General features: G+C 40.7%; 1 protein-coding gene across 1 annotated transcript in view; it reads right to left on the bottom strand.

Moving 5' to 3' along the window:
* The window catches only part of Fbn1 (fibrillin 1), a 225215-nt gene extending 201874 nt beyond the window's left edge, over nt 1-23341 (bottom strand). The window contains exons 1-2 of the mRNA XM_046461216.2: nt 23184-23341; nt 22216-22560 (exon numbers count right to left, since the gene is read on the bottom strand). Of these exons, the coding sequence (XP_046317172.1) occupies nt 22216-22379 (164 nt within the window). The 5' untranslated portion in view covers nt 22380-22560; nt 23184-23341. The remainder of the gene's footprint in view (nt 1-22215; nt 22561-23183) is intronic.
* Nucleotides 23342-24758: the final 1417 nt, after the last annotated feature.

Raw genomic sequence — 24758 nt, forward strand, 5'->3', positions numbered from 1 at the left:
CTGGTCACAACAACTAGAGGAATAAAAAGTCAAAAACCCTGGTAATGAAAACAGCTTCTGTGGCCTCCTCAAGCTTCAGCTGGGCTCTGTAGATCACAGACTCAGTTTTGGATTGTCTGGCTCAACACTGGCGGGGACACAGACAATCCTGGTTTTCTACTTTGAAGATGCAAGCCAGCCAACCTCGCTAGCCTACTTCATGCAGTTTTTCTTAATAAAAATAATCTAAAAAGGAACGTAAAGTATAGTTCATACTCTAGTTTTCCAAAGTTTTATTATTTCCTTGCTTTCTCCATCACCAGTAGACTAGTGACTTCATTATCATTTCCTCCAAACCAAGAAGAATCTGTTTTTTACTCTTTTCTCTCCCCTTTTCTTCCCTCCCTCCCTTCCTCACCTCTCCTTTTCTCTCTCCTTTGTCCTTCTCTCTGATTCTCTCTCTCTCTCTCTCTCTCTCTCTCTCTCTCTCTCTCTTTCTCTCTCTCCTAACTTCAGTGCCTATTTTCAGGGCATATAGAATCAAATGTCTTGTTACCACCTGGAACTCACTGTACCCACCTTTCCGTGGTTCATCTTCCTGTGTAATCAGTAAGTTCATCACCACACACACAACAGGTACACAACTGATCAAGTGCCTTGCCCACAAGCATAAAGCCATTAATCAATCAATGTTTAATGAGAACCTATTACGTACCAAGTACTCTGTCAGATAAGAAATGAAAGTGACTAATAGCACATCTAATTCCCAGATCTTGGCTTCTAGACCAATTCGCCACAAAAAGTACCAGAGACACTGGGAGAAACAACCAATTCTAAGACTGGAAAGGAAATACACAAGATGAGTCTATAGCATCTTGCAGTTACAGAGAGTAAGAGAGTACTCCGCAAACAAATATTCACAATGACCAGGAAGTGGCAAGGGACAGGAGCCAAGTAAAAGAACTCTGGATGCCCAGAGCTAGAAATTCTGAACAATAAAATCCCAAAAGTAACATTGGATTGTAGACAAATTAGAAAATACATATCCATGAGTTCATGCTCATAAATAAATGATTGAATAAATGTATAAATGGGAGAAAAGTGATGAATCTCCTGTGCTGGTGCGTTGCAAAGCCTGACGGTCTGCCTTTGAGATGATGAAGCAAGACTCCTACTCCTTACATATGTGTTGCACATTCTGATGTCCATCCAAAGAGCACAGAATGGAAAGGAGAGAAAAAAGCAACATTACAGAGGAGAAACCGACGAAGACTACGTCAGCCAGGTGATCCAGGTTTACAGCAACAGTAAGGTCATTTTGATACTGTAAACCCTGGAGATGATGTGATGAAAATGGAGCCCAACCTCGGTGGTCTTCTTCCCAAAACCCATAATCCCAGTTTAATGGTGACAAAAACATCAAAGAATTCCAATTAAGGCTCATTCTACAAAATTCCTGACCAGCACTCTACAGTACTGCCAAAGTCATAAAAAACAAGGACAGTTTGAGAAACTGTCAATAGCCTAAGAAATCTTCACAGCTAACTATAATATGGCATCTTCAATGGGATCTTGAACATAAAAATGACATCAGGGGAAAAACTAAAGAAATGTGAGAATCAAGAATAGACTTTGAGGGCTGGGGTTGTGGCTCAGTGGTAGAGCACTTGCCTTGTATGTGTGAGGAACTGGGTTCAATTCTCAGCACCACATATAAATAAATGATTAAAATAAAGGTCCACCAACAACCAAAAAATATTTTTTAAAAAAGAATAGAGTTCAAAATAATGAGTATGTATCAATACTGGTTCACAACTGTGACAAATGTACCATGGTAGTATAAATACTAACAACAGTGGGCACCAGGCAGGCCCTCCACCCCACACATGGAGAGAGCTGAGGAAACTGAAAGCTGAAAAGGCAGTTCCCCAAATCTGGGAGGTCAATTTAAACTGACAGCCAATTTAAATCCTGTTAGAATCCTTTTACAGGAGACTGGAATATGTGCTTCTATGGGTTTTTCTTTGAGGGGGGTGGATTTAAAGCTCAAAAAGCCATGGGGTCTACTATAATAGGAAACAAGACATTGAACCACCAAGACCAGAAGCACAGATGTTTAAAGAACATCTGTGCCCAGCAAGTCCTGACTCCTCTGAGGCATGAGGCACTTCATGCTTCTGATCTCTGGATTAGACATCACTAAGAACCTAGGATTCTGCTCAGATGGATAAACCACCTGAGTGGCTCCCCAAAGTCCCTAATAGTAATGATTTAACTTGCTGGCTGACTTTGCACTGGACCTCCTTTCTGGAGAAGGGATCTGTCTCTGGCCTGCTAGCATCCTTGACTTGTTGTCAAGGATGTAAAAGGTGCTCCCATTAAATATATGGAGAGAGGTGTTATTTATTTCTAAGTTGGAACTACTATTTGACCCTTTAGGGATGAGAAAAGGCTGCCTCAAAACAAAACGAACAAACACACACAAAATGGCACATCTCAGATTTGTATTTCTTGAACATCTGAGAAAATCTGACCAATGACATCACAAAAACACGGTGTTTTGAAGAACTGCTTCCCAGAACTCTGCAGCCTTCCCTGACTTTCCCCATGAGTTCAAACTACCATGGCATTTTCTTTGACTGGGATATTTGCTCTATTTTATTCAAGCCAAAGCCACAATGTACTTTTCCAAAGGGTAGACAAAATTATAGAAATGATTAAAAACACAAAACAAGTGAAGCAGGGTGGGAATTCAGAGCTTGTGCAGTGAGGCAGGTTGGGGTGGTGTCATGGAATTCACTGCCCCCTCACCTCCTTGTTATCCCCCACAGAAGCAATGTGGGTTTGAAACCATGATTCTCACCACTTCCCAGAAATTCTCAAACCAAGAGTTCTGTCCGGGGAGATAATATCTTTTGAATGTTCTGGCAGCCTCAGGAAAACCAGCCAATGAGGTCAAGAGTAGAGGACAGAAGTGGGTTCTCAGGATCTAGGAGTGCAAGGTGATTTGATATGTTAGTTTTGAATACTGGCAGCTCCCAACTGACAAACAGGTAAGCTCTAAAATTTCATTTCTACACATTGGTATTTAGAAGTTGGAATGGCCTTTCCAACAGAAACAATGTTAATAGGTGGTGGTTTAGTCCCTAAACTAGTCAAATAGCGGTCTCTAGGCTACATTATCAGCTAAATAGGTCATTGTGGGCTGGTCTGGGAACCTGACCACAACTTAAAATGTTGTTTTGTGAGGAACATTCCACAGCAGGCAATCTGAAGGAAACTTGGCCATGAAAACCCACCATGCCTCAGCTGTAGTAAGCTGCCCAGTGATCTGTAGAACCCAACACCTTAAACTCAAGCAACCCCACACAGTCCTAAGAGGACAGCCAGCCCTAGGTACAACACTCTCCCCAACCCCAAGCAGAAGACCATTATGACCAATATGGAATATCCACAAGCCCATAAATTAGGGACTGAAAAAGTTGTAGGATGTTCTAAACTTCTAAACCTGATTTATTTTAAAGACCAAAAGATCCCACCCTGCCAACAACTGTAATACAAAATCAGCACCCAGACCTAGCTCAAAGACCAAGAGTTTAGTGAATTATTTCCTAAAAGAGTGGTTTCCAGATGAGGCAAAGAAGTAAGTCAGTTTTGAATCTTATTTGGTGGCTTCATTCCAAATTATTCAAGCATTTCAGATCCCCTGGAACTGGATAATTACCCTCTTTTGTAATGGGGGTTCCTTAAAGAGAGTTCAGATTTATCTTTGTAACCTCAGTTGCTAACACAATATCTAAATCTTAAGTGGTAAGTAAAGATTTAGGGTTTCAAACATACTTCCAACTAAGATAACATACGCAAGCAAGAATTCTATCACGGTAGTATTTAATTTACTGGAAAGGTTTATAAGAAATAATAAAGGAAAAAGATAATTACTAGTAAGAAATCAATATCATTTCATTCACTGTGTTTTAGTTTTAGAAAATTAAAATTAAAAAATCAAATGCAAAACAAAAGATATCCATCAGTGGAATATATGAAGTCTGAGAGTGTAATTCTTCCACATTACAAATGCATCACTTAGAAACTTTTATCTCAAAAGCCTTCCATATTTTGTAGCTCAAACTCATGGATCTTTTAGCTCAGACTTTACTTCATAGCTGTCAACAGGCAACAGATCTTTTAAAACATTTCTCTACCAAACTCTTTCATCAAAGCAGAAATAATACTGTTGCTAAGAAACTAAAAAGTAAAAAAAAAAAAAAAATAAAGAGAGAGATCATTGATAAATTTTAAGTTTCTAAAGAGTCAGAGAAAGTTGAGTAAAAGCATAGAGCTTTAGAAGTCATTTCACTGAAATTAGTATTTCCTAATATTAGGGGTATAAAACTTGCAAAGCTTTTTTTTTTAATTTTGCAATTGAAACCAAGTTGCAAACATTTATTTCTAAACATGCAGATATCTGGAAATTTTTAAATAAAATAACCTAAATGTGAAGGAATTTAATTAAGTCAGTAGTTTATCTAGTCCATGTGAAGTCATACTGTAAAATAAAAATAATTATCCATTCTCAGAGAGCTTTATAATTTACAAAATGATTATGCAAATTTTCCCCAAAACCCTATCAAGAAAATGTATTGCTGTATTCATTTTCAAATGAAGAAACTGAAAAGCAGAGAAGTGAAGTAGTCTTTCTTCTGCAAAGGTTACCCAAAGGAAATATGTCCTAAATCACTAATAAAAAAAGAGAGAATTTATGAATAAAATATTCCAAGATTAGTGCTAAAGATTTTTAGATTGAAGATCAGAAAGATGTTTCCATAAATACGTCAAAGAGAATGTGTTCTCTTTTTTATAAACTCATTTGTACAACATTTTTTGTGCTCTGGTTTTCCTTTACCAGATCTGCAAAAAATAAAATATATTGGGGGAGAGAGCTGATACTGAGCTTACAGATCAGTATTTCTGATTCTGAGTTAGCTTCTGCATGGTGAGAACCCTGTCCTGCTCCCTCTGATAAAAACACCAGTTTTCTCTTAACATGTCCAGTGTTTGAGGAATGGGGAGCAATATAATGAATCAAAATGTAGATAATTTGAAACCTACTCAGAGCCGACCTTGAAATATGTGCTGTATGTACCCTTGAACATGGGTGTGTCCTGTCTTTTGAAAAGTAGTTTCTGAAGCAAAATCATCAGGCAATACCAGCAAACATCTGAGATAGTCCTGAAGACAATGAGTTGCACAAAGGCCAAAGGCCAAGGTGACCCAGATGGTCCTAAAACCACCTCCAGTTTCACAGTCTGTAACTTAAGGAAGAGGTTGCCGAAGAATACAGACAAAGCGGCAACCCTGCTCATCCCCCCCCCCCCTCCAACATAGCTCTTTCCTGAAATCCAGTCCAAAGAATTTCCCTCTCAGTTTGAGTGGTGCCAACACTGTCCTCTCAACACCTTTCCAGCTCTGGGGATGGTGACAGTGTTTTGTGTTTCAAGCTATAATTAAGTAGAATGAGGGCTAAATGCCAGCGCAAGCTTCAACCTAAGGAGCGCCTAAGGTGGATGCTGTCACTGTCATCTGCCAGGTCTACTTCCGAATGTACCTATGATGTTTCCAATCCTTTACAGCAGCTCCTGATGACAAACTAAAAGCTTGTTCTCGAAACCAGAGAGTTTTATTGCACTTAACAGAAATGAACCTGGCCTTAGGGGACCACAGTGACCTTCCATGACATGAAATGCATGCAGACAATGCGCCTTTCACACATGCACAAGCACACACCAATCCTCACCAGCACTCAGAGAGAAGCTGCTGGGGCACCAGGTGTACCACTGGTTTTCAGAACCTTTCATTTGAACTGCTAAAGTTATATTCAGTCCAGTTTCTTAAATAAATGAGCATTCCTGAGGAAGACATGCTGAAATGAGGGTACAAACATTCCCTTCTGAACGTTAGAAGATCTGAAGATATCTTTTTCTTTCCACCAGTAGTGCAAAATCTTACCAATTTTTCATAATGTCCTTGCCTGGAACTCCTTAAAATAACACTGAGTGTTTCCATCTCGACTTGCATAAAATAGTGTAGGATAAGGGCAGAGTTATAGATCTTTGCAGAATTATTTCCTTCCTTGTCTGCTCCCTCAAGTGTCAGGACCATTCTGTGTGAATTGTCCACAAGTGTCTCCCTTATAATAGCCAACCCTTCCTATTAGACATTACCTAATTTTTCTACAACCCTCAAGGACACGGATCAGAAAAAGCAGACCCAGCAGCACCGCAGACATTGCTGGCTGTGAAACTTGGGTGTAAATTCAGAACTAGGTATAAAACTTTACATCGTAAGTAAATAAATAGTGAAAAACTGAATTAAAATATTTCCACCCTGGGGCTTTAATAAATTAGTGAGTTTAGGCAATGATCACCAATGGCTGCTAAAGTCACAAACAGAGAAACTAGTGGTTGTAAATGTGCCTCCAAATGAAATGACACTCTCCCCTTATCAAGATTCTGAGATAGACAGAACTTTTAGCCACAGCTAGCAATTCACAACACACACAGGAAACCAAGGAACATGGTAAGCTCCACGCCAGAGGAGTGCAGTTGTCACTGGATTGTGAGAAACTCCACAGCAGTGTACCCAAGTGTGACCCAAGGACTGGCCAGTGCTGATTCACACACTAGATATTACTAGTCTTTAATGAGAAAAGGCATATAAGTAGAATGTGAACTATTTTATTGCCTCTTTCATTGATAAAGTCTTGCTATGGAAAACACATCAGCTGAGCTAAATAGTGCACCTAGTAAAATACTGAATTTACATCTATGCACAAGTTTCTTATCTTCTCCCAGACTGGTGACAGTTTGCAGACCCACATCTTGAGAAGCACTGCTCTACAGGACATGACCAATTTCTTTAATAAATAAATTACAAGGCAAAAAAATGACAATCTATATTTTTAAAAATTTAAAAGATATCAATCAATTACAAAATATGGACTTCATTTGGATCCTGAATTGAATGAACTATGTCAAGAACATCAAATAAAATTTATGAATCAAGTGCAGCATTACATACCAGTAATCCCAGTGGCACGGGAGGCTGAGACAGGAGGATTGCAAGTTCAAAGCCAGCCTCAGCAACTTAGCGAGGACCTAAGCCACTTAGCAAGACCCTGTCTCAAAAAATGAAAAAGGTCTGGGGATGTGGCTCAGTGATTAAGCATCCCTGGGTTCAATCCCTGGTACAAAATATATATATATATATAAAATCTAATCAGGGAAACTTACCAGATCACTGACAATACTAAAAGATTAATGTTAATCTTAAATGTAATAATGCTGTTGTGTTTATGTTTCCTAAAGAAGCCTTATCTTTAGAGATATATATTAAGTGTTTACAAATGAAAGAATTTTTCAGGAATTTGCTTCAAAAGAATCTGTGGCACAGAGAAGTAGATGAAGCAAGACTGCCAATTAATTGATAAATGCTGAAGCTGAAGCATCATTGCATCCCTCTCTCCAGTCTTATAGGTATCTGAAATTCTACAATTAAAAAACTGAATAAAACAGACAACAGCAGGATCTGGAAGTCCTGATGGGTAACATCACACCACACTTCAGTTTTCTTTTTTTCATTCACTCGATGAACCACCTGCATCTATTAATATACCTCCATGCTCCTGAGAGGGACAAGGACCCAGACATGGAGATAACAACAATCCAATCCCAGCATGTTTGCCATCTTGAATAAATGGCCAGGGCTGGCCAGTGTTTATGTGAATTTCAAATATCCAACAGCTCTGAAATAAGGTTAATATTCACTAGATGAGGAATCCAAGAACAAATGGCTTAACTACACTCATGCAAATAATTGAGCTTACGTCAGCCCAGGGAATAGATTCCCTTGGGCATTACAACTACTTTCTGACATGATTCATTTTCATAAGTATACTTCATCTTTTTGACAAACAAACTCATCAGGTAACAAAAGATGCATCTAAGGGAAAAATTTGAGGGAAAAGTATTGATTTGTATTAGGTCTGTAAGTGTTGAATTTTGGCTTTTCTGTACTCAAATGCCAGGATTCTTATAGCTTAGAGTCATGGGAACTATGAAATGAGGGGAGGAAATCATTCAGCAAGGAATCCTGGTATGTTTTCTGAGCCTTCCATGTGTGAGAATGTGTGTTAACCTACTTTCAAGAAAAAGTCCAAAAGCAACTGAGCAGATGAGTCAGTCTGAGGTCAAACAGACCCTGTTGTCTTGCTGTCACATGTTCGACAATGTCTACATTAAGTTGGAATTGCTTACAAAAGGAAAAAAGGGTCTGCATATTCTTGTAAAATTCCTGAAAGGTTTTCAAAACTTTAAAAAGAAACATTTATTTTATTTGAGGTTTATTTTTCTCCTGGGAAGTGACTGGAGCACAGAAAGTACCTGATATTTGTTTGTTTTTATATTTTTGCATTTTTTAGAAACTTTGTATTTGTGGTGGTATGATTTACCCCACGCAGAAGAGCCACATTTGGGAAGTTAAACATTTCTAATGGCTAATAGAAAACTAACCATTATCTGTTTAAGCCACTCCTTATTTAAAATGGTCTTATTTTTATAGGCTGTGAATGAATATGAAGCAAACACAACTTCTTAGAATTTGTTGCCAATCAGTTAACCAGAGGTTGGCATGTAGGGTGCAGAGTACAGGGACTCTTCCAAGCTTTGCCTAAATTAAGATAATGCATGATTTGTTCCAGTTTCCCGGATGTTCAATATTTAAGATCTCTCTGGAAGTCCACCCACATTAAAATCAAAATGGAAATCATTAAAAGAAAAATGAAGATTAAAAAAAAAGATTTTTAATTTCTGAAGAGAAATAGGGCATGGAAGAAAAAACAACAAGAATCCCTTTGTACCAAATGAGCATTGTGTTGCTGCATGGCTTGAAGCCAAAGAAAGGGGATACTCAGCTGGAAAGTGAGGCTCTGCTTCTTCTCAGGGGTGGCCAAACTGAGTCAGCCTGGCCCCAATCACACAAGTGGGTCCTGCCCACAAATTACCCTGAGAGACAGGGATAACCAAGTGAGTGGACAGAGTACGGGCTCTATGGAAAAGGTTTACCCACCTAATACCCCTTCCCCTTCCTTTCTAACCAAACTCCTCTTGATTCTAAGAGCTTAGTAGCCATTCCACATGGTTCAGGCAGGACTGACACACGGCTCAGTCTTTTGGCCACCATGATGTGCATGTGATCAGGGAAGTACCCGAGTTCTCCAGGAGATGTGATGTGTAGCCAGGAGAGAGTTCATCTCCCTACCTTAGATCTGGGGCTAGATGGTCCTGAAACTTGGAATTGCCAGTAATCATCTTGTCTACCTGATCATAACCAAGTCCTTATTCTAATAAAGGCAGTCAAAGTACTTTTCAATAATGACCAACCATCTTGCCACAAAACAGTCCTAACTCCCAGAATATCTCTTTGCATTGCTGCCAAAAAGAGTGGTTCTCATCAGTCCTTCCATTTCCTAAAATCTAAATTCTTTCACAAAAGCTCTTGAAGGAGGGGAAAAAGAAAAAAAGTACTTACTCATTAGGAAGGAGACAAGGCCTATTTGCTAGACATGCCAATTAAAAGAGTAAAATTTCTTTGGAAGAGTTCAGGGGGATATATTAATATGGAATAATAGTCAATAAGTTCATTTCCCAATAAAGGTAACACAACTGTGTGTGGGGGGGTGGAATCTAAAAGTAAAAACTTATGTACATACTACCTTTAAATATAACCAAATCTGCATAGAAAAAGAATGTTTCTATTAAAATTACATTGAAAAATGTTTTAAATTCCATGTTTGCTTCCTATGTTTCTGAAAACAACCAGTTCCAAGAAGAGAAAGTGAAGTATATGATATTCAAATATTAGTGATTATCCAGTATTTGGCTCTGGCCATAAAAGAAAAGATCACTTTTTGTACGACTCCACTACCCATTCTCCTGACCTGTAATAGCACATCTTAACCATCACAACCAAACATGTCAGGCACTGTACTAGGAACCTGAAATGTACTCTCATGAATTCTTGAGGCAATATAGAAGAGTGTGTGTCATAATCCTGTTTACAAGTGAATAAATGAGACTTTGAGAGGTCAAGCCACTTGTCTGAGGTTTCTTCCTAGTAGGTGGTGGAGCCAGGATTTGACCCCAGGCATGCACACCCCACACACACACTTCAAGCCTCCCTGAAAACATGGCCAATGTTCATTGAAAACAACTCCTCAATCCTTTAAAATATAGTCCCACAAGCAATACCACTCTACCCCATGACCCACAACCAGGCTCAAATAGGAAACAGTGTGAGGTAATTATAGCATATACCCCAGCCACTAGCTCTGGGTTTTTATGACTGAACTGCCAAATAGCTTCTAGCCAGCTCTTCAGGAAATGTTCAGACACTTTCTCAGATTCCAGCTAAAACATCAACTATGTGGCCCTGGGGAGTACAGAGCTCACAGGGTGGTAATGGGATATAAAATTTGCAAACTTGAGGTCAGTGGCCTAAACTCTGGGGTGTGAAGCAGCAGCAGTCCATGAAAGATTAAAAACTATTTGTCAACTTGAAGGTTCATATCAAGTTCTTCATTGCAAAGCACTTATCCTCGTCACCTCCGACATTAACCCTCTCAGTAAAGGGAAAGCTATTATAAATGGTGGTTTTGCCTAGAATCACTGGAAAGAAGAGAATAGTATCAGTAGGCTTCACACAAGATGTTCATTCTGAGAATTAAACAGTCAATCCAATTAAACCACATCTAATGCTCAATAAGTAGTTGTCATTTGGGTTATGCAGATGTTCTACAAATTTATTTGGGGAGATGATATAGGAGAAAAGGCAAGAATTCAAGAAATTCTTTCATCTTGACATACTTATTGCCTGGAATCTAAATGTATAAGTTAGCAGCATGGATAACTTAGTCAGCAAGTTATAAAATAAGAGACTGAGCTCAAACACAGATCCAGAATTGCCTTGGTGCACCTCAGAACATTTCATACCTTAACTGTCAATTAGAAGTGTAAGATCATTTGTGGTAAGGGCTCTCAGAAAAGACTCCTACTTCTCTCTCTGATCCCCCCACTGCTACCTTACTAGCAATTACCTCCCTAGAAAAGCCCCATCCCATACAACCCTACTAATCTGGAAGCTTCCATCAATAGCAGGGTACCATTATGGATCCAAAAGCCTACTGCACAGTGACACCCCCACCACCAAGGGTTGGCCACTGAATCACTGATCACATCCTCTAAAGCCAAATAAATGAGAAAAAGAAAAGCATCCCTGCCTACATTTATGTGGATGGTTTGCTTATATCAAGCTCAGTGGAGGACTTGCAGAGAGCAGCCAGCTGTCCAGGATATGAACACAGAGAGGCACCATCTTCTACCCAACACCACACTTCCACTTAAATCAGCTCTTGACACCATGTGACTTGGCTTCCCTATCTATGAAGCACTTTATAATGGACCTTCTCTGGCTCTGGCTTCAGCATCTATGAATTTCTAAAATCTGTCCAGTGGGACAGATTTAACTCTCATTTGTAATATTTTTGTGAAGATGAAAGATCTGACTATGGAAGAAGACCCGAGTCATGGCTTCAATTACAAAATAAGAAAAAGAGCCTTTGAAAGATATTCATCAAAGGTACAAACCTATTAGGGTCTGATTACACACTCTGATAAATTAGCACTGAAGGGATAGGGGAAATTATGGACAATAACCATTATCCTTGGGGCAAGAGGATACACCAAACTCTACATAGTATCTACACAGTACACAGTAAATGTGGATTAACCTGCTCTTCCACTGCATTCCTCTAAATGGTTTGATGGAATATTTTTTTTCATATTCAAGTATCTGTCTTTCTGTCATGCTTTGACTCTCCCCTCAAAGCTCTCTGTCCTCTAAAGAGGCTGGTGAAGGGCTGAGGTCACCTGGTACCAGGGCTTCGAGGAGAGAGGAAGCTGTCATCCACACTTGTGGAAACTCAGCACCTGCTCTGCCCAGCTCAGGTCCAAGGGCGACAGGGCTCTTCACTCCAGCACCTCCTCCTCCTTTCTCTTCAGCTTCCTCCTTCCTTCCCCTAACAAAAACCTTACACCAATTTTTCTTTTTGAAGACCCCAAGCTTCCCAGGTAAAATTTTTACATTTTACTCCAAATTTATTTATTTTCTTAATGTTTCAACTCCTATTTGATATTCTTACTCTCCCTGTTTTATTTGTAGCTCAGATTTTGAAGGCACTTTAAAAATAGAAGAAAAAAGCCAGGCACAGTGGCACAAACCTATAATCCCAGCAGCTCAGAGGCTGTGGCAGGAGGATCACGAGTTCAAAGCCAGCCTCAGCAAAAGGGAGGTGCCAAGCAATTCAGGGAGACCCTGTCTCTAAATAAAATATAAAATAGGGATGGGGATGTGGCTCAGTGGTCAAATGCTCCTGAGTTCAATCTCCAATAACCTCCCCTCCCACCCACCCACCCCCCCCCAAAAAAGAAGAAAAAGATGAGACAAGAGAATAAAGAAAAGAAAAAGATAAAGATGACAATGATAAAGAAGAAGGAAGAGAAAGAGAACAAACAAAAGACTAGATAAAACCCTGTCTCTGGAATACATTCACTTTATTAATAGATATTGCCATTGCCATACTTCAGTTCAAAACCATGAAATTTAGCAGTGTATCCATAGGGCCCACATAAATCCTGTCTCCTGACACCAATATCATAAAATGGTGTACTATATTTGGACTTAGATGTGTTTGGATACTTATATTTGAATGTAAGTATGACTGATGGTCTAGGAATTCACAACCCTTCAAAACACTGACCCGAATCACTTGTCTAATGGAGCAGTTCTCCTGCTCAGAGCCTGCTTGCTGTCTGGAATACATCTTTGGCTGGGAAAGGTGGAGATAGGGAATTTTCCTTTCTCCCTTCCGCTCTGAGGGGGCTGAATAAATATTCTCAGAGATTACTTTAGCCATAAAAAGCCACTTGAGTTAAGAAGTTAGAGAGTCACAAGAAACTTAAAACTAAGATTAAATACGGTATAAAACAATCACAATCTAAATCTGACCATAGTTCTAATCTAGTTTCATTCTACTAACAACGTGCTTAATTTGTGACAAAGCACTCAGTGAAAAAGTGCTTGCCTAGCATGTGTGAGGCCCTGGGTTTAATCCCCAGTCCTGGGAAAAAAAAAAAAAACCTAGAAGGCCTCCTACTAGAAGAGTTGAACTGTTTTACAATATCAATTCTATTGGCAACTGCATATCTATTTTGGGTTGTTATTATTAACTCCTAACTGAAAAAAAAATTGAGATGGCTGACACCAACAGACATATAAAAGTGAGGCTATTAATAGACATTTAAAGTAAAATTCCATATAGGGGAAAGGCAAAACATATCAAATACCCAAGTTAAATAAGTTAGATTATGCATTAAATTTATCAGAGTTTCTTAAAAGCTAAAAGTAAAAAAGGTAAGGAGTTTTATAATTTTTATATTCAAATAAAATGTATCAGTTTATTAGGAACTATAATCTTGTTCCTGATGTTTGAGTTCTTTAAATGCGGAAATGTGGATAAACTAAGAGCAATGCCCTTATCGCTTATCTAACAGGAGATGCTGTCACATTATTATAGAGCATTTTTCATTCTGAGGTCAAAGCAGCAAAATACATTGAAGCATCCTCAAAAGAGAGCTCAGCTAATCTGACTAGACCAAGTTATAATTAAAAATTTAAATATCTGATTATCCTTCTCAAAGATCCATTGCTTCACTGTGCTAGTTAGTCTCTAAAGATGGCCCCATTTATTTCTTCCTTTCCTTTAAGATGCCTCACATCAAAAGGCAGGGCATTAGTCCGTGCCCCTGAATCTAGGCAAGGCTGTGACTGTCATGCAATTCCAAGTCATGCAATTCAAGACTATTTGAAGATAGTTGGGTAGCTTCCACTTTCTTGCTCTTGGGAGATCCTGAGTTGCCAGGTAAAAAGTCTAGCTGTGCTGCTGGAAAGATAATGTACAGAGGCCAAGTGTAAAAGGAGACAATCTGAGACTATATGCAGGAAAGTCAAGGACAAGAACAAGCCCATTCAAGTCCATCCAGTCATTTGAGTCAGCATGCATTCAACATGTAGGGTTCAAGGCCAGGGGTCAGCAGACTGTTGTTCCAGAACCAGCCCAAACAGACACAAACCTTGAGCAAGGTTTACTTTGTATCTGATACTTACTTTCCCCATTTGGGAAAACACACTCAATGGCTCCATTCCCAGGGGCAGGTCCAAGCCAGAGACTGCATGAGAGAGAGCTTCAAAATCTAGAAGGTTGGCGGCAGGGAATATAGCTTAATGAAACAGTGCTTGCCTAGCATGTGTGAGGCCCTGGATTGAATCCCCAGTATTGGAAAACAAAACAAAACTAGAAGACCCTCACCAGTGCAAGAAAGTGGCTCCTTGCTTCTTTAGTCCCATCTATACACTTAGATAAATCATGCTAAAGCAAACGGAGTGGCAAACACCATGCATACATGAAGTCATGCTACAGCTCAATCCAGCCCAACATTGTGGAAAGCACAGACAAGATTCCCCACCGTGTCTTGTCTGAATTCCTGACCCACAGAATCATAAGAAATAATACGTCAGTTGTTCTAAGTCACTAAGTTTGGGGTAATTTATTACATAGCAATAAGAAAATCAAAACACTCAGAAGTGAGAATAGCTGGTTGCAGTGTAGTGGGAAGCTAAGCAGCGATCTTGTTCGCCTTTGGTTTCTCATGAATGGTGCTACGATGTCTTTGCATGTGCCATGTTTAATGTGGACCAGGCGAGAGCTCTCCGGGTGCCTTCGCCCTTACTCTCTTCAGCCACTAGCCTCTTTTCTCTTCAGCCCCTCCCTTGCCTTAGCCAAGACCATCATACACTTTCATTCTGACTGCCCCACCCTCCTCCCAAGCCTCCCATCTCTGTCTCCCCGCTCTCTAATCACAGTGTTTACACCACAGCCAGTGGGAAGATCTGATCATGTTCCCATCTTAGCTAATAGCTCCCCATCTAATAGCTAATAGCTCTAATAGCTCCCCATCCTTACCTTTTATAAGCAGGAACATTATGTTTTTATTAATACCTCTCTTCTCCCAAACATCACTCTGAAGCTAAGCACAGGCTCACAAGGTCAAACTGCACAACTCCAGGGGCACTAGTCAGTAGACTACACTGGGGGCAACCCTGCTTGGAGCCATGCAGTGCAAACCCTGATCTCAATGTCCCAAGATCTCAAACACTTCATATCCTTTCCACTTCCTGCCTTTTTCACTCAAATGTTTCCCTTACTTCTCTCCTACTCTCCTCTAAGCTTTCATTTATATAATCAAACTTGCCAAGCCAATCAACCAAAACTGCTCACTATCTGATCATCAAAAGTATTTACTGACCATCTACCACATGTCCAGTTGCTAGGTATCCCTAGAGATAAATAAGACAACAGAATCACTACCTTCAAGAAAGTCTCAGTCCTAGCTGACTGTCAGTTTTTATCATATATCTAGATCAGAGGCTGGTCAACTATTTCTTTAGAGGGCAAAGAGCAAATATTTCAGTTTTGCCAGCCATGCTCTCTGTCACAGTTACTCTGCTGCCACACAGCACAAGCAGAAAATCCGTAAACAAATGGGCATGATTTTGTCTCAATAAAATTCAATCTTCCAAATCAATCGGCTCGGTCCACAGTTTGCCAACCTCGAGACTTTCAGTACTTGGAGCTTTCTGATTAAGCCCATTCCCATTGTGATCTTTCCCTTGGCTTGTAATAGCATCTGTTGGGTCTTCCCCACAGCAATAGTAGAAGAAGATTCTGGGGAAAGGAGGCATGAAGGGTATGAATGAAAGAAATTCACCAGCTACAAGAATTATTGTAATTGAGAAGCAGTAACATATATTGGTTAAGAGATCTAACTATGAAGCCAGATTTCCCAATTTTACTCCAAGTAAGTTTACACCCCTGAAAGAATTACCCAAACTCTGTGTCACTGTTTCCTCACCTGTTAAATGTGCAAAAAAGTTTAATGTCCCACATGAGGAACTTTGTATTAAAGAAATTAGTATTTGTAAAGTGCAATCATGAAGAGACAAATCAGATTTTGTTTTTGTTTTTTTTAACCCCGATTGCTTCAATTTAATGTAAAAATAGATGGATCTGAGTTCACAGGCAACCAAAGCAAAAAAGTTAAACAGAAAGCATTAAATAACTTATCTTACCAGTAAGGATTTAAGATACATTGTTTCCCCTGGAAAGAGAAAAACCATGTGCAACTCTATCTGAGAGAAATTTCTCACATGGGACATGAGAACAAGAGATTCCTGATGACATAATAAGCAACACCTTTGGCTCAGAACCCAGAACAATGTAGAAGGAGAATTTCGTGACTCTACCACCATCATAAAAAATCAAAATATGACATTAAAATATACTATATGTGCCAGGCAGGTTCTCAAAAGTCTATAATCCCAACAATTTGGAGGCTAGGGCAGGAGGAATGCAAATTCAAGGTCAGACTAGGTAACTTACCAAGACTCTGTCTCAAAATTTAAAATAAAATGGTCTAGAGATGTAGCTCAGTGGTAGAGCACCCCTGAATTCAATCACCAGTACCAAACACACACACACACACACACACACACACACAATACATGTGCCATCCAAGGTGCCAGCTGGCTGTGACATTCTATGTTTCTTTCTGTGTTTTATCGTATCATGGTAGAAATGAGAGAGAACATTTCTAATTTAAACACTATACGATTAACTATACTTAGGATTTGTAAACTAACACAAAGCATATTAGGAATTTTTTTTAACTTTAATTTCATATTAGGAATTTTAAGTGGAATTTTACCAATGGATTAGTCCTACATTATCATCCAGTGGAATGAGAAACCAAAACCATAAAGTTAATGGAGAAAGACAATTTTAGTATTAGGACTTTGTCTTTAGAACATAACCTCTGCATACCTCAGCTCTCATTGTAAAAGGAAATTAATAAAATGACCCATCTTATATAGAGTTGTCTGGCACATAAATGTCATCTAAATATTGCCTACTCTAGCTACAATTATTATTACAGAGGCTCCTGACTGTTCTGGATTTACAATTTTTTACTTTATGATGATGCGAAAACAGTAACTATTCATTAGAAACCATGCTTCAAATTTTGCATTTTATTCTTTTCCTGGACCAGTGAACATGCTGGTGCGATACGCTTTCCCGAAATGCGTGGCACCGTTTATCAGGACAGAACCCCATTGTAAGTTCATCTGTTTTATTGACTACTAGACTACATGCCCTCTGCAACCTGCCTGTTAACTCCTAGTTCCTATTCTCCATTCTCCTACTTTCACTGCTCAGCCCCTCCAGGCTGAGGGGTATGATTCTGGCATTCCACAGCTACATTTAGACTGGCATTCAATCAAGCCCTCCTGAATTAATGAACTCTGAAACCCCACTTAATGATGAGTTAGTGGTAAAATGCTTACAAGCAGACTCTTGCCTTTGATGATTTTACAAACTAATGGGAAAATCAAGTTTAATCACGGTGAAACACTAAACTCTCCTACACTTATGTGTAAATTAGTCCTGCTATATTATAGATTTCAGTTTTCACAAAGAATTTCATGGCAAAAAATTTAGGTCACTAAAGTAGGCCCATTTGCTAGATTATTTTTTAGAAACAAAGAACTTGTTAAACTAGTTTATTTCTCTTTAAAGAAAACAATCACATTAAAAATTAAAGGAAAAATGACCAGATTGTCCAGATAAGCTATTTGGCTTATTATATGAATACCCTAATAATTTATTTAGTATTGTATTTGAATCATGGGTATAATACTAAAATTTTTAAGTTCTTCTGCTACAGAAGACAACAAAGGAATGTTTCGACAGTCTTTAAAATTCCAAGTAAGCTTGAAGAGATGTCTATACTTCTGTTTCCTTCAGCCCTCACCTTGTTTCATTATAGGTTGATATGTTTTAATTAATTTGTGTTACCAACAATTTATGCAATTCTGTGAAGAATCTCAAATGTCTTAAATGCTACAAAAGAGTCACAAAAATACATATTTTATCTCTATCTTTTTGCTTAAAATGTGGAATTACTGAAACCTTCTATTCAGGAATATCTTTTTAAAATTGTGTCTCAATATTTTAGCTTAATTTTTTTGGTAAATACAAAATCAAACCATACCACAGCATGAGTCTTTCCCCCATATTTAATTATCAGCCCATCTGACTTCAGATGAAGTATTAAAGTCTTCTTTGTAAAGTTAAAATGGACGGTATAAAGTTTACAGAACTTTTTCTGTGTTCTCTGTTAAAGTTCTTTATTTTAATAGCAGACTTCTGTGTAATTAATCCCTTGGAGTTTGCCGTCACATAATCTACCCTGTGTATGAACTGTTCCATGTGTATTTTTCTGGTAACAAGACCTCTGGAAAAAGTAAACAAATAAACAAAGACCAAAAGGAATACGCATGAGGGGACAAACTACAATCAGGTCTCATATACTTATGAGCTGAGAAGAAAGGACAGAAGACTCAATCCATGTTACTGGAGATTTAGGAAAAGGTTGTCTTACTGTAAGGAATTTTTCCCTTTGACATGAAACTGCAGTATTTCCATATTTGGGAGCTAAAGCAATAAGGCAATCATAAATAAAGGGCACATAACTACTGCTATTCAAGTAGAGTTAGTTTTTTTATGCATGTGTTTTTAAAAAAATGCTGTACTGTCTCCCACACTTTTTGCCTAATCACAGAAGTTTAGAACTTAGCTGAGAAAAATTCTTGTGAACTGAAATACAGACAAAGTTAGGATTTTATTATTTCTCCTAAAGTCATTTCACACGTGTTAAGCCATGCCCAAGGGAAAACTATTATACATTCACTATTTGAAAATATTTTTAAAACTTGCAAAATTCTTACTTGAAAACAGAGAAAAGCACAATTTTTTGCAGAGTGAATGGGGACCACACTCATATTAAAAAAAAAAAAAAAAGATTTCCTGTAAAAGCAGAAATTGGCGATTTAGTCTAAGAAAACACAGAAAAAGCTGGGAAGAAACTTGAGGATGCTTAAATTTCCACTGTGGAACAAATTCTGCTGCCCACTGGAGGGGGGAAAAAAAAAACACCTGCAACAGGATGAGAGGAAAGGAACATGAGCGAGGATGGAAGACATATCCAAGGAGGAAAGACAAGGCAGGTTCCTGGTTTATGAAGAGAAGGAGCTGAAAGGAAAGGAATATATATTTTTAAAATAGCAAGGCAAATTTTAGAGTCACTTGACACATCAGAGAAAAATTGGAAGGCAGTATTTCAGGGGGAGATTAGACCAGTGCACATCAGATACCAATGAGCTTAAAGCACCTTTTAGCCAGGGGAAATATTAGTGAGGTGCTGAAAGTTGCTGCCACCAACTTCACATCAGGCAGCTTGAGGGGTTACAAATCACTTTCACTTCATAAACTATGCATCTCCATCAAAATGGCAAGCAGGTTTTACTGCAGTCAAAGGCTTAGTTTTGAAGCGGATAATATTTTAATGAGAAAAAATAGAAATTTCAAGCAGTAACTGGAAAAATGTAATACATAGCTGCTTTTCCTGATGATTTACACAGCAGGACATGGTTAAAAGACTCATTCATGTGAGACTCTAATGGCAATAAGTAGAGAGAATAAATTTCAAATGCAGTTCAAATTTAACATCAGAATGGGTGCTTGTTTAAAATCTATGGGAAAAACTTTGATCCAGCAATTCTACTTTTATAACTTTATACGACATATAAACTTGTGCATGTACACATAAGCATATATATAAAAATGTTAGTAACAGCAAAATATTTAATATAATCTAAACAGCCATCATTAGTGAACTGTTCCAGCCACATCATGGAATTCTATACACCAAGAAAACACACAGGTTAGATTCATATGACTTAATAGATGACTACACTAGAAATACATAAAAAGTAAACAAAGTTCAGAACATTATGTATAGTATATTCCATGTACTAAAAATGATGCATGCATATGTGTATATATAATATACATATATTTATGTGTATATATACATACTTATTTCTGGAAAATTCATAAGAAAATGGCCTCTGAAAGTCAGGAGAGAAGTACTTTTAATTATATATTCTTCAAAATTATTATTTTGAACCCACAAATATAGATAGGCAACTTTATAGATAACATGGCAAACAAAAGCACTCAGAATTACTAATCTGTTCATAATATGTTTTAGGAAGACCTTATAAATACTTTGCAATAGTATTGATATATTAGTGATCCATTAGTGCAATGATACATTAGTGATCAAATCTGTGAGAAGTACAAAGAGTGATCTCTTTGGTGATTTAAAAAATTAACCAGAAAAATCAACAGAAATAAGTGCTGGTGTGAGTAAAGTGTGGCGTCCTGTTAAGCAACAAAGAAAAGCTTAGTTTCTGTTTTTGCATGGGGTCTGTGCCTCCCAAGGAAACACTAGGGTTGGTGACAGCACATGGAGATGAGCCAAATGTCTGGCCAGACCTAATGTCTCCCCACAGATTTTTATCCACAGAACTGAACTCCAGCTTCCTCTGTCTATATGCATAGAAGCAAAGTCATCAAGAATAGTTATTATGATAATATTGTATAGCAGAAATATACTTTTGAGGGGGAAATGAGATATTAAATGAAGCTCTTTAGAGAACACATGAAAAGCAAAGTTTCGGTCCATCTATTGAACTTATCTTGTGGCTGGCACACAGGGCAAAAATGTCTGTCGCCTGATCAGGATCAACAAATTTCATTTCCAGTATTGGTGGAATCCTGGGTTTATTTCCCACAAAGGCCAAGACAGAAACTGAATTAATCGTGACTACTTTCTGGGGTTAGAAAATCACACACATTTCACTGCTGTTTACATACTCAGCTCTCACAAGCATCTTGTCCTTAGTCCAGACTAGGACTCAAAAACTGGTCTGCTCCATTCACTACACATCTTCTTCTCATACCTGGACCATGAAAACACAAACTTCACTACATACACATAATTGAAACAGCCCATAGCAAAAAAAAAAAAAAAAAAAAACAGTATCCAGTGGGCACCTTCACTTGGTCATCCAAGGCCATGTAATAAAGCTACACAACATTCAGGAAAGAGCATCAGTGAGAATTATAAACATTTATTTTAAAAACTGTATGTTTACTGCCTGAGTTCATTTAAAAGGATCTTCCAAGTAGATAAAAGGGATCATTTATAATCCATCCTACTATTTCTATGCAGGCTTGAACTTGATCTCAGAAAGTAACTTCTCTTTTGATCTGAAAAATCTTAAAGTGTATTCATTCACACCCTCCTTCAATTCAGGGAATTGACAACCAATACTTAGTTCAACCTACCTAATTTAAACTTTCCTGCTGAACTATTTTCTGTAAGAGGAGCATTTAAAGCCAGTGAAATAATGCTGCATGCAGGTAACACATACACCACTAGTCTGAAACACACACCAGCCACAGCGACATAACTGCAGCAGTGACATGGAAAGCTCCGCACAACCCAACCACAAGTGCTCAGAAACACTTGTCCAGCTTTGCTTCCAGTGTTGACATTTGAGGGGGTGTATACCCCCAGGAAACTCAGTCCCCAATCTTAATAAGCATAATTTCCGGAGGGCTATTAACCATGCATCTTCTCTGTCATTGGAATGTTTTCCTATCTTTGCTCCCTTACAAAAAGAATATCTGCAAAGACGCCCACAAGCAAACTACTTTGCCCTAAACACAACCGGAATTACCGTTGAAGGGAAAGGAACGGGCTTCTCCTTTTCTCTCAGTCACAGCTCCTCCCCTTTTTCCTCAAGGAACCCTTCTCGCCTCCCAAAATCTGCCTCAACAATGGCCCAAGATTCCTTTTAACCAAGACCCTTCTGCTGGGGCCAGAATCTTTCAGGAGCCAGAGCAAGGTGGCTTAGCTCCTAAGGCGGTGAAGAATGTGTAACCTTAGGACCTCCAAGGTGTCCCCGGGAGATCTTGCTAAGGATCCTTCCACTGTGGCACTGTGGAGAATTGACCCGGTCAGTTGCTCTAGATCTTAAACTCAACTCGGGAGAGGGGGAAGGGAGACCCACACCAAAGAAGCTGACCCGTTACATTACCCCTTAAGCGCGTCGAGTCCTCCGCCGCCTCGCCTCTTGGCCCGGGTGGCTCTGGTTTCCTTCACGTTTCCAGCCTCCAAATTGGCATCCGCCCCATGGCTCGTGTAGGACGCTAAGAGCACGGTAAATCCCAAGGCGATCTCCAGCAGCCCCTCTCGCCGCATGATGCCGAGCGGCCGCCGGCTCCCGCCTCCTCCTGCCGCACCCGAGGCTGTGTCTCGAGTAGCCTCTGCGCCCTTAAGCGCACCGCGCCGCTGGGGTCCCGCTGTCCCGCCGCCCGTCCCCCGAGCCGGGCTCCTCCCGCCTTCCTCAGGCGCTGCTCCCACTTCAGGCGGCCCCTGCCAGCTGCAACAGAAACAAATCCCCGAAGGGGGGAAGAGATTCAGGGCATCGGGATGCTAAAGCCTCACGGTCCCCATTCCGGAGCCCAACCCGCGCTCCGCCTGCGCGTGGCGCAGTTAATTTGGGTAAGTGAAGACCGTTTGGTCCACATCTGGCTGAAAAGCCCAGGCCCCCGGAGGCAGCGGCTCCGGCGGACCCCTCGGCCTCCTCTGCTCCGGCTGACGAGCGCGGCGCAAAGTACCCCCACGCCCGAAACGGTCGTAAGCCCCGGGGCGAGCTTGCTGCGTTTAGTTTTTAAAAGCACGAGTTGCGCGCGTTGCGCTCTCTGAACGCCCCAGCTCCTTAGCCCGTCCTCTCCGCCAAGTCGCGGGACTGGAAACCCGTCCCGCCGGCTGCGGAGGCTACCACCGCCCCCAGAGCAACAGACGCCGAGCCCGGCACCAGGAGCCCCGGGCCAGGAAGCTGTCAGGCAGGAGAGAGCCAGCGCCAGCTGTGAATGTTCCGGGACAGCCCCTCACCCCTGTCCCTGTCCCTGCCCTCGGCGCGGCGCAAACGCAAAGCCTCCGTGGCTGGATCCCCAGCCCTGGTGGCCGCCCGACCCCTGTCGGGACCTCGGCTGCACCCACTGGAGAAGCTTCGGCTCCGACTCGGAAGCGGCGGCGGCGGTGACTGCTCCTTGGACCTGGCCCCAGCAGCCGCTGCTGCGCTGCACTGCGCTCCGCCCGCAGCTGTCCCAGCTGTGGCCGCCTGTCCGCCTGTGGCACCCACAGTCTGCCCCTGCTCCCGCGGCCCCCTCCTTTCCCCACCTCTTCAAGTATCGTCAGAGCAGCGGTTTCTCGCGAGAGAAATACTTTTAAAAAAAAAAAGGAAAGAAAGAAAGAAAATGACACCCCCTCCTACATCCCCCTCATCACCACCCCACCCCCCAGCCCCATCCATCCTCCCTTTCCACTCCCCTTTGCCAGCCACCGCCTCGGCGCGGGGCCTCCCTCACTCGCTGGATTAGTGCAGTGGGAGGAGGCAGAGGTGAACGGGTCCTGCCTAGCCTGGGACTTTTCGTTTTGGGGTGGGGAGGAGAGAGAATGGGAAGAAGTGGAGTAGCGGTTTACCCAGTTCTGTGGTTGAGAGGTCTGGACCCGAGATTAACCTCTCCCGTGATCAGGAAGCCAGTCGGCGCGGAAAGCTGTGCCACCTGCACCAAGAATGCACGCTGAAGACCGCAGCCCGGAGGCGCGGGAGGCCCTGGCCGGAGAGGAGACCCATCCTGCCTGCCCGAGCGTCCCGGCGCCGCCTCCTCTGCGCCTCTTGGATCCAGCATTGAGCAGAGGCAAGAGGCCGGACCGGCAGGGCACATCACAGGCCTGGGCCATTGCAGGGACTGAGTGCAGGCGGGGAAGGGGATTCTGCTGCGACCATTTGCTGCGCGGTGTACAGAGCCCACTGGAGGAGTGGTTTTTCTGAGACTCAGTTCAAGCCACCCACCCAGGCTAAATCCAAAATGTTCCAAGAGTCTGAGCCGGATACGGAATCAGGGGCCTGTGAATACGGGGATTTGGAATGGGGGCAATGAAGAAATAGTCCCCTCACCCAGCCCATAGTTTAGACTAAGATTTGTTTGCACGGATGATTCCTTTTACGTGTACACACACACACACACACACACACACACAGAGCTGCTTGTCTAGCATATGCAAGGTGCAATGAATACAATGATTCCAGAGCTCATAGTATTTATGGCCTCCTTAGAAAATCCAGTATTGCCTGCACCTATAGAAGTTAGGGAAATTAGGGAATCCAAATTGGACCCTAGGTCTGGAACTGAAGTCCCCCAGTTACAACTGCCAGCTCTCAAGACAAGAATAAGAGCTCACCACAAACAGGAACCCAAAGTATGCATCTTTTAAAGGGAATTTTCCTTATTTGCAATAGTTTGTGCCCAGGGGTTTATGAAAGTTACTCAACTTCTTTCTAATTGCAAGTTGGACCACACAGACTTATAATAGTGATGATGAACACGTTCAAAGTGTTGAACATATATTAAAGTCATGGTCTTTTAAGTATGTTGTCTAACTTAATCCTTACCTGCAAAAATTCTCTTCACGGATCCGTGAATTAAAGCCTTGGTCACACAACCTCACTTGAGTAAAGTAGGTCATTCATTCAAGATGTATTTTTTGAGCACCAATTTTCTACCACATGGT

The sequence above is a fragment of the Marmota monax genome, unplaced genomic scaffold (genome assembly GCF_021218885.2).
Source record: "Marmota monax isolate L192 unplaced genomic scaffold, Marmota_monax_Labrador192_F-V1.1 WCK01_AAM20220418_F8-fsc00001, whole genome shotgun sequence".
Classification (NCBI taxonomy): domain Eukaryota; kingdom Metazoa; phylum Chordata; class Mammalia; order Rodentia; family Sciuridae; genus Marmota; species Marmota monax.